This window comes from Erythrolamprus reginae, chromosome 2 (assembly GCF_031021105.1).
Source record: "Erythrolamprus reginae isolate rEryReg1 chromosome 2, rEryReg1.hap1, whole genome shotgun sequence".
NCBI classification, from domain to species: domain Eukaryota; kingdom Metazoa; phylum Chordata; class Lepidosauria; order Squamata; family Dipsadidae; genus Erythrolamprus; species Erythrolamprus reginae.
In genome coordinates this window covers 227,696,477-227,706,648 of record NC_091951.1, presented here as the reverse complement: position 1 = coordinate 227,706,648, position 10,172 = coordinate 227,696,477, and the positions used below count along the sequence as shown (strand labels likewise).

Genomic DNA, 10,172 nt, shown 5'->3' with positions numbered 1-10,172 from the left:
ACAGGGGACGAAAGGCACACTGGTGCACTTATTTACTTCCCTTACTGACCTCTTAGGAACCTGGAGAGGTCAATCGTGGATAGTCTAAGGGAGAAATGTTGGGGGTTAGGGGTTGACACTATTGAGTCCGGTAATGAGTTTGAGCTTCTATGAGCTTCTAGTCTATAAATGTAAAGATTCTTCCAGTGTACACTAAGAGAGAGAGAGTAACAGCAGAACTGACCCCTAAAAAAGCATCCTTTTGTGTCTATTGGTCAACTATGAGTATTTTTGAGGATTGTCTAAGAAGATGGATTTCAAGCACAATTAACACTGAACAATTTACCAATAACAGTCGTAACTGTTCAGCCTTAAACCAGAGATATTCTGCACAAAACCCTCTGAACAGGATGTCTTTTCCCTTATATGGCTATTTAAAAAAACAATTTGTAATAAAATTTTGCTTTTCAATTACTGACTTCATAGGAGATGTTGGCTGATATTTCCCATTCACATGTTTGTAAATCTTAACAATAGACAGTTCATTTCTATCATTTCAAACATTGGATTGCAGGCATCAAATCTGACAGTATAGCAGTGGACTGGTTAGGAAGGAACCTTTACTGGACTGATGGTATCTCAGGACAGATCTTGGCTACATAGTTGAATACCACTTGGAAGGGAAATCCTGTCTATACAGTGGTTCTTGAGGATCTGGAGCAACCACAGTCATTAGTTCTCCACCCACTGGATAGGTAAGCCTTTTCTATTTTGCTTGGGCTTGTTGGAATGGTTCAAAAGAATTAGGAATAGATCTCAGAAACAAGATGGATAGATGAGTCCATTGAGTCGCTAATGTTGTCTTTTTAGAGAAGATATTTCAGTGGGGGATGACTTGAAAACACTGTCTGAGCTCATGTTGATATGTGGTCAGGTCTGTCCAGTTACGGTATACGATTGAATCGTAATTGATAAGGCAAATGGATATTTTTAGAGAGAAGAAACTAGGAGTAGAGTTCTATTGATTCTGCTTGATTTATTTATTATTTATTAAATTTATATGCTGCCCAACTCACTTTACAAAGTGATCCTGGGCAATTAACCATGAAAGTGATAAATATTCAAATATTAACCACAGTAGACACAAAATTTTAAAAACCAAAGGCAAGATTGTTCGCAGCTTTTGATATTCTGATCATCAAATTTATTTGGCCTGCTGTGTAACAGTTGTTTGTTTTGTCCAGTACACAATAATACACAATGAGGGTTAGAGAGGATATAATCAGGTAGAATGTATTAAGGGGGGAATAGAGGAGAAAATAAAGGAGTGAAATATAACTATGAGAGAATAGCAGGAAAAGATATAGGTATAGAAGAGAAGATATATGAGATACAGGAGAGACAATAGGGCAGGGGACAGTAGGCACTCTGGTGCACTTATGTACGCCCCTTACTGACCTCTTATGAACTTGGTGAGGTTAGGCCGTGCCCCATAAAAGCACTGGATGAACATATACTGGCAGTTCATTTAATAAGGAGATTCCACTCTTTTCCTGGGATTATTCAGTGTCTGTAACGGTTTCATCATTAGGCTTATGATGCCCAGTTTACATTCCCTTGACATCAGAGTCAAGTGAAGCTTCTCCACACTTGAATGTGATGGGATAGGTGAGAAATACTCAGCTGAAGTTGAATCCCGAAGGATTGTTTTGTGGACAACGTGGAATTGTCTACCTGGGACTGGCTGCAGCCTTCTGAAGGAGTAGATGCATGACTTGAACTTTCCCTATGTCTTTTTTCAGATTCACCTAATTTACTAGCTATGGCAGTGTTTCTCAACCTTGGCCACTTGAAGATATCTGGACTTCAACTCCCAGAAGTCCCCAGCCAGCGAATGCTGGCTGGGGAATTCTGGGAGTTGAAGTCCAAATATCTTCAAGTGGCCAAGGTTGGGAAACACTGAGCTAGGGTAGGATAGAGCTATGTATACAAGGCAACCCTGAATTGAGCTTCACCAGAGAGCAAGATGCTGTTACAGATTGGAAAAGGCTGCCACATAGGACTAGCAAGCATAACACACTATTTTGAAGACACACACTGGCTACCAGTATGCTATCAGGCAGAGTCCCTGGAACTTGTCATATGAAGCACTGTGTGGCTAAGCCAGAGCGCCTGATAGTGTGCCTTTCCTCATACCTTCCTGTTTATCTAGTTAAGAGCTAGAAAAGATGCATTTTTAAGATGGTTCAAAATGGCTGGATATTAGCTTGATCTGAAGAGGGTATTTTTTAGCACAAGGTTGCAGCATTCCCTCCCTTTGAATAAAGGTTGCAGTGAGCCTTTTAAACCTACAAGCCAATTTAATATGTATTGACCCTGCTCTGCAGTCTGGTTTAGTATTGTTTCATGTTTTAAAGTTTAAATTTTAACAACATTTTAATATCTTTCTTGGGACTTTTTATTGAATCATCATTATTTTTTATTAAGATAGCTTCTTGCTCTTCTCCTTTATTGGTAAGAGGACTAAATTAGAGTCTATAATACCATGTTGCACTACTTGAAGCTCTTCAATTTTGCCTTAATTTTGTTAGTCACCTTGCTTACTCTTAGCTGCAGAAATACACATGTGCACACACACAAACACATGGAGTATAATATGCACATGGGATAGAAATGACCCTTAGCTTGGGAATGGAATAGAATCTCAAAATGAAAACTTGCCTCAGATTACCAAAAATTTTAAATGATGTAGATGCAAAATAATAAACAATGTTTTTATTTAGTTTGGCTCTAATACTATTTAAAGGCAAATGCAATGGCCCATTTGAAGGGTTAGGCTTAGACCCCAGATGTATTAAGCTTTAACAGAGTAGTCTACACTCCCCCAAGCTCCATGCTTAATGGGAGCCACGGTATATGATGCCACGATTGTGCTGAAACTGTAGATCTGATTCATGATTGGATAAAAAGAGAGTGGTGATCTAACTTTAAATTCCAAAGAATGTAGGATTTATATGAAGAGACATTAATCAAAAGAATTCTGATACTAATGTTTCCCTAGATTGAAATCGTCTGAAATACTAGTGGGTCTTCTTGTCTGGTACCCTAAATAAAATGTACAATGAAGGCCATCTAACTTGGTGGTCAATAACTCTTCTAGAAAGCATTGTAAGCCATAGTAGTTGAATTCCATTCTAAAAATATATGTCACATTATCCTCTCTTTCCTAGATTTATGTACTGGTGTGAAATAGGCGTTGAATCCATAATCAAGAAAGCAGGGATGGAGGGAAGTAATAAAGAAGTGATAATTGATAATGGACTTGGTTGGCCCACAAGCCTAGCCATTGATTTCTTGAGCTGGAGAATTTTCTGGTCTGATGACAAGTTTCACTCCATTGGCTCAGCCTCTTTGGATGGTAGCGATATGAAGGTATTGCCAACTATATGTACATAACGTTTATGGAAGCAGGCAAGAATTTATTTGAGTTCTTTGTTTTAAACCAGAGGTGTCAAACTCAATTTCATTGAGGGCCGTATCGGGGCTGTATTTGACCTCGGGGCGGGGTGGGAGAGGCCAGGATGGGTGTGGCCAGCTCAATGTCACTCCTGTGATGGCCCAAGCACTCTGCCAGCAAAAACAGGCTCCTGAGTTCCGTTTTCAGCTGTCATTCATTCATTCATTCATTCATTCATTTATTCATTAGATTTGTATGCCGCCCCTCTCCATAGACTCGGGGCGGCTAACAACAATAATAAAACAATATGTACAAATCTAATATTTAAGTTAATTTTTTTAAAAAACCCTTATTTGAGAAACCAATCATACAAACAGACATACCATGCATAAATTTTATAAGCCTAGGGGGAGGAAATATCTCAGTTCCCCCATGCCTGACGACAGAGGTGGGTTTTAAGGAGCTTACGAAAGGCAAGGAGGGTGGAGGCAACTCTGATCTCTGGGGAGAGTTGGTTCCAGAGGGTCAGGGCCGCCACAGAGAAGGCTCTTCCCCTGGGTCCCGCCAAATGGCATTGTTTAGTCGAGGGGACCCGGAGAAGGCCAACTCTGTGGGACCTAACTGGTCGCTGGGATTCGTGCGGCAGACGGTGGTCATGGCCTCTTGCAACGGAGCCCTGTTTTCACTGGCAAAAGGTTGCAGAAGGCCGTGGCAGCCCAAACCGGAGCTTGGGAGCCTATTTTCATTGGCAGAAGCACCGAGGACTGATCCTTCACTGTTTCCAGGGTAGCCCCACAGACCAGATCTAAGTATCCTGTTGGCCACATCCGGCCCCCGGGCCTTGAATTTGACACCCCTGTTTTAAAGGAAAGTGTCAATTCTGATAATGTCATCATCTTGTTCTTTTCTGGGTAGCAGAAATAAATAAATAATTAATAATAATAATAATAATAATAATAATAATTTATTAAATTTGTATGCCACACTTCTTCGAAACTAGGGGAATGTGTCCAACTTCTAGATCTTTTAGTGTGTCTGAAAATAAAATCTCAGTCCCTGAGCTGTGATGCATCTCTTAACAATATTTTTTCCCTTAGATATTTCAGATGAATGAGATACATAGTCCTTTCTCAGTGAGTGTGTTTGAAGACTACATCTTTTGGTCTGACTTGCAAACAAGGATAGTACAGAAGATAGACAAAAGGACAGCCAAAAATAGAACAGTTCTCCTAAAGAGTCATGGACAACCATATGGATTAAAGGTATTGCACAAGTAGTACACATTATGGAAAGGTTGATGACTGGAACAAGTGCCTATTTTTATTTTACTTGGCCAACGGCATGTCTCTAGCTTTAAATGAATAAATGTTAAGGCAGGTTTATTTGGCCTGGATCTTCAAATATGCATGAGCCATATCCATGAGCTTCAAAAAGTATGAGCCAAGCCCCATACTTTGTCAGACTAAAGCTGCGTCAATACTGATATTGTATTGTGTTTATATTGTAACTGATAATAGAATTTTGACCAGGAATAAGTCATTTATACGAAAAGCTACTGTTGGTTATAGCGTAATTTGTTCAGAATGGGACAATTCACCATAGCCAAGTCTCTGTGGCCATCTGACCATGGCTAACGTGCCGTGGGACAATTCACCTCGGGACAATTTAACAATTCAATTTAATTATTTTAAATACATAAAAATTATGTTTTCATTCACATTTCATTTTGTCCCTCCTTCTTCTTCTTCATTCCAGCAGAAGTCCCTCACTGAGCTAAGCTAGTTTCCCTAAATAATAATAATAATAATAATAATAATAATAATAATAATAATAATAATAATTTATTAGATTTGTATGCCGCCCCTTTCCGAGGACTATTGCAATAATTTCAAATTTAGGTATTTTTGCAACAATCTTGGCTTATTAAAATAAGTTTTATATGGTAGAATAAGAAACTTCATAAAATGGGGCAGAATTCCCTTGACAAATATCTGAGTTAGCAACAGAAATTTTGGACTAAATTGTAGTCGCAAGTCCGAGAACTTACCTGTAGTTCTAAAACTAACAGGATCTTTCATAAATCTTACGTTATTTCGGTCAAACTTTTCTTATTTCAGAAATTTCTCCTCTATTAATAGAACTGGTTTATTTCTTTTGCTCAATCTACCTTCATATGGGATAAATGAAAAAATAATGTTGATTGGTATTGAACATTAAGAAAACAAGGGTAACGTCAACCAGTATGCTTATAGTGACCATACACTTGATGGCAGAGAAGTGAAGGTGATAACACTGTTTAGTTTTCTTGGACTCATAAAGATGGTAGGAAAAAAGACTATGGCAATCGTGAAGAATACTAATATTTGAATGACATTGCTTGGCCTTTTTATTTTTTAATCTTTGTTATCAATGGTTTTTTTTCCTTTGATGATATATGGCTCTGAAGATTGAATGATGAGAAAGAAGATAGTCACATTCCAGTTATAGATTTGGAGACAGATCTAACAGTCCTATCAAATGAAAGAAAACACAGACAGTCATAAAGTGGATTGACTGCTTTTTTGAAATTATCTGGCTCTTGCCATCTGATGCAAGTAGACAATGGATGAAAATAGTGCAATATACTTTATTGTACATAGTATACACAGTCTGTGTTCCTTTAGTAATTTTTGTGGAGGAACATACAAAGTGCATAATAGAGATGCCCTGAAACTCCTGGTGTAACATTTTCATACTCTTGAAATTTTGGCTTTCAGGTGATGCGTGAAGTTCTGCAGGCACCAGCCCCTAACCCATGTGTAGAAGTTGGATGTTCGTATATGTGCCTCTTAAGCCCCAGCAAAAAAGGAAGCTGCCATTGCCCGCCTGAATCTGTACTATCAAGTGATGGAAAGACCTGCATTCCATTAAAGGAGTCAGCATTCATGTTATTGGATGGCCAGACAGATGTTACACAGGTATTACTTTCAATTGGATAATAAAGAGAATGGTAGCTGCAAACCAGTGAGGGGTTGCTACCGGTTGGGCCCAGTATGGCAAACCAGTAGTAGTGGTGAGAGGCTCTGCCCACCCTCCAAAATGTCGTCAAAAAACACTCTGCAAATGCGCAGAAGTGTTACCCCTGCGCTCCCGTTTCTGAACTGGTAGCAGAGGTAAATAGAACCCACTACTATTGCAAAATAATTTTCCCAAATGAAATGTTCTTACAGCTGTTTAATAGGCTGGCACAGCAAAGTGGCTTCTATTTGAATTTTCCTTAGTAACAAGTACATTTATTTATTGATTTGATTTGATTTGATTTGATTTGATTTGATTTGATTTGATTGATTTGATTTGACTGCAGAGACGGGACTGATGAGATTGGATGTATGTAAACTTTCTCCATCTTGGTAGCTGGTGCAATAGTCTTGTTTTTTGAAGTGGTGGGAGGGATCTGTCTTTCTTAGGAGACATTAGCTTAACAGAGAGAAGTGCTGCAAAACAAGAGCCAAGTTACAATGACAGCAGTTCTATGTTAGTCTTTAAATGTTTTTAGTTTAATGTCCTATGGAGTTGAAATTTAAGGATATTGTGGGGCACCTCATTCTCACCATGCACTGTTGCCATTTATTTCCATTTGTGCTTGCCAGATTGTTGCACTCATGTTCTCCTTTTTTTAAAAAAATACAACTTTATTAAACTTATCAAAGTATAAAATAAAAATGGAAATGGAAACAATGGGCAAAGAGGGAAGGGGAAGAGAGAGAGAAGTGTAGGTTAAAGAGGAAAGGGAACAGCTACTGACAACTTCTCTTTTCTGCATACTAGAATAAAATATAACATTGCAGCCTCAAATTTCTACTTTTGCATACTTAATATGGACTAGCCTTTTCTAGAGCATACTTGTCTAATCAGCAAATCCCAAAGTCAAAATTTTTGGGGGGTTTTCAAAGTACATTTTATTGAATTTTTTCACATAAACACCCTCCCCCAAATATAATTTCAGTAATACACCTTGTCGTATTATATATTTTTCATATCTAAGGCTATTGTTTTTAACTTAAAGATTCTTATTTCTATTTACAATTTTATACGTGTTGTATATTACATTACAGGGTTTTGACCATCTCTGCTAATTCCATCAGTTTCCAGCCATTCTTCTTCCATTTCTTCCAGTTAGGATATCTTTCTATTTTTATGCATGGAGCATTCTCGCTTCTATCAACATCTAAAACAACAAAGTTCAAAATTCTTTGTTGACTTGTATTATTCTCCCCATACCCATTCCAAATCAATCAAAGGGAAAGTCGTATTGAATTTGGCTCATGCTTCATTAGATTTCAATGGTTATTTTATATATAATTGTGCTAAAACTAGAATCTTGAAGTCCTCTTTGCTTTTCCAGGTAAGCCCAGGAGCTGCCATAGCTATGAGTTTCAGTGTGGTGATACCTATGTCAATTACACTTTGGTCTGCAATGGGAAACCCGACTGCCAAGATGGAATGGATGAAGGCAACCATTGTGCCGTGCCATGTCAAAAACTGTGTGCTCACATTTGTTACAAGTCTCCTCATGGGCCTGTAAGTGAAGACCAGCATTAGAATGTTGATGATGCTTAGGATGATGCTTAAAAATGGATAACATAAGAACTGAAGAGTTGGCCTTCTCGGGTCCCGTCAACTAAACAATGTCGTTTGGCGGGCCCCAGGGGAAGAGCCTTCTCTGTGGCGGCCCCGGCCCTCTGGAACCAGCTCCCCCCTGAGATTAGAACTGCCCCCACCCTCCTTGTCTTTCGCAAGTTACTTAAGACCCACCTATATCGCCAGGCATGGGGGAACTAAGACATCTCCCCCAGGCTTATTATATTTCATGTTTGATGTGTATGTGCTGTATGGTTTTTAATTGTTGAGGTTTTTATATATTTTATTATTAGATTTGTTCCATTATTATACTGTTTTTATTACTGTTGTGAGCCGCCCCAAGTCTTCGGAGAGGGGCGGCATACAAATCTAATAAATTGAATTGAATTGAATTGTAGAAGGAAAAAAATGGGTTAAGGAGATTTGCTTCCTCCTAGGCCAGTGATGGCGAACCTTTTTTTCCTCGGGTGCCAAAAAAGTGTGGGCGTGCACTATTGTGCATGCATGAGTGCCCACACCCATAATTCAATGCCTGTGGAGGGCAAAAACAGCTTCCCCTGTTCCCCGGAGGCCCTCTGGAGGCCAGAAATAGCCCATTTCCCAACTTCTGGTGGGCCCAGTAGGCTCATGTTTTGCCCTCCCCAGGCTCCAAAGGTTTCTCTGGAGCCAGAGGAAGGTAAAAACGCCCTCCTCCATTCTCCCTGGAAGCTCTCTGGAAGCCAAAAACGCCCTCCGAGAGCCTCTGGGTGAGCCAAAAATCAGCTGGCCAGCACACACATGCACTTTGGAGCTGAGCTAGGGCAACGGCTCGTGTGCCAGCAGATATGGCTCCGTGTGCTACCTGTCAAAGGTTCACCATCACTGTCCTAAGCTTTATGCTAAAATTCTTTCAAAATAGGAAAAATAGATAGCCATTCTCGAATAATAATACAATATGGACTTGTTGCTACTATTATAGCAAAAGGATAGTGATTGTAACCATGAAAAAATGGGAAATGTCGTATAAAATGCACTGGCGTATAAGACACAGCTTAAGTTTTGAGAGAGGAAAATAGGGGGGGGGAACCCACCTACCAGGTATTCATCTGGCTAGCATCCTTAGTCTGGTCAGCCTCAACTCATTATTTTATCCCCTGGTTAGGGCTGAAAAAAATAATCTTCGGAGGGAGTAGCAATGAAAACAAACCTACAAAAACCTAGGGCTGGAATAAAAACTTTTTTGGAGAGAGTAGGAATGAAAAAAATCCTGCAAGCCAAGAAGATTGTTAGTAACTCATTAGGGGTGGGGGGAAAAAGCTTCAAAAAGCTACATTTGGAGTATAACATTCACCCAAATTTTCAGCCTCTTTTAGGCGGGGAAAGGGTACGCCTTATACTCTGAAAAATACAGTATTTGGGGAGAGGGTTATGACAGTATTAAAATGCAGAGGCATCTTGCTGGCAACAAAGATATATATAATCAAAGCAATAGTTTCCCCAGTTGTAATGTAAAAGCTGCATTATTGTTTGATTGGCTGAATAAAGAAGTAATACTTTCAAACTCTGGTTCTGGTTCCCATGTCTGAGAATAACCTGCATTGTGAGAACCATTAATATAAAACTAGATAAAAGAAAATAAGACTGTTCATTGAAACTGTTGGTAATTAAACTCCAACTATAAAATATTTTGAACAAGAAGTACAAAGGCAAGAGTTGTTGAAGTCTCAGATGGTTGGAAAAATCTGAGGCAGTGGAAAAAGAGACCAGAAAGGCTTCAGGAGTTAAATTATCTTGTTGATGACCTAATCATAATTTGATTAGAACTTGCTGATAGATAATCCTGGTGAGATGATTACTATTAAATCATAAAAAGTCATCAAGCAATGGAAGCAGATTGAAAGTGTAATCTAACAGCAGCAGGGGTGGGTTCTGGATCCTTTTGCTGCCAATTCGCTCAGGGTTGTACCGTACGCGTGCGCCCTCAGCAATAAAAAAAAATAGCTGCTGCGCATGTGCAGAAACAAAATCCAAGATGGTGGCACCCAAGGAGACACCAACAGAACTGGTTCTGTGACATCATCACTAAGTTAAAGTACCAATTAGAACCGGTAGGAACCCACCTCTGAACAGCAGGGGT

The 10,172-nt window shown here is 39.2% G+C and overlaps 1 protein-coding gene across 2 annotated transcripts in view; it reads left to right on the top strand.

The window, feature by feature from the left end:
- Nucleotides 1-10,172, top strand: part of LOC139162116 (low-density lipoprotein receptor-related protein 8-like) — a 67,489-nt gene that overhangs the window by 28,316 nt on the left and 29,001 nt on the right. Inside the window, exons 15-19 of one of the 2 annotated variants that reach the window (XM_070742160.1) lie at nucleotides 554-734; nucleotides 3,210-3,411; nucleotides 4,534-4,698; nucleotides 6,193-6,393; nucleotides 7,821-7,996. Coding sequence is in view for 1 of the 2 variants with exons in the window: in XM_070742158.1 (XP_070598259.1) it covers nucleotides 3,214-3,411; nucleotides 4,534-4,698; nucleotides 6,193-6,393; nucleotides 7,821-7,996 (740 nt within the window). In the remaining variant the exon portion in view is untranslated. Of the gene's footprint in view, nucleotides 1-511; nucleotides 735-3,209; nucleotides 3,412-4,533; nucleotides 4,699-6,192; nucleotides 6,394-7,820; nucleotides 7,997-10,172 lie in introns of those variants that run through there. The other variant, XM_070742158.1, reaches the window with a different exon arrangement.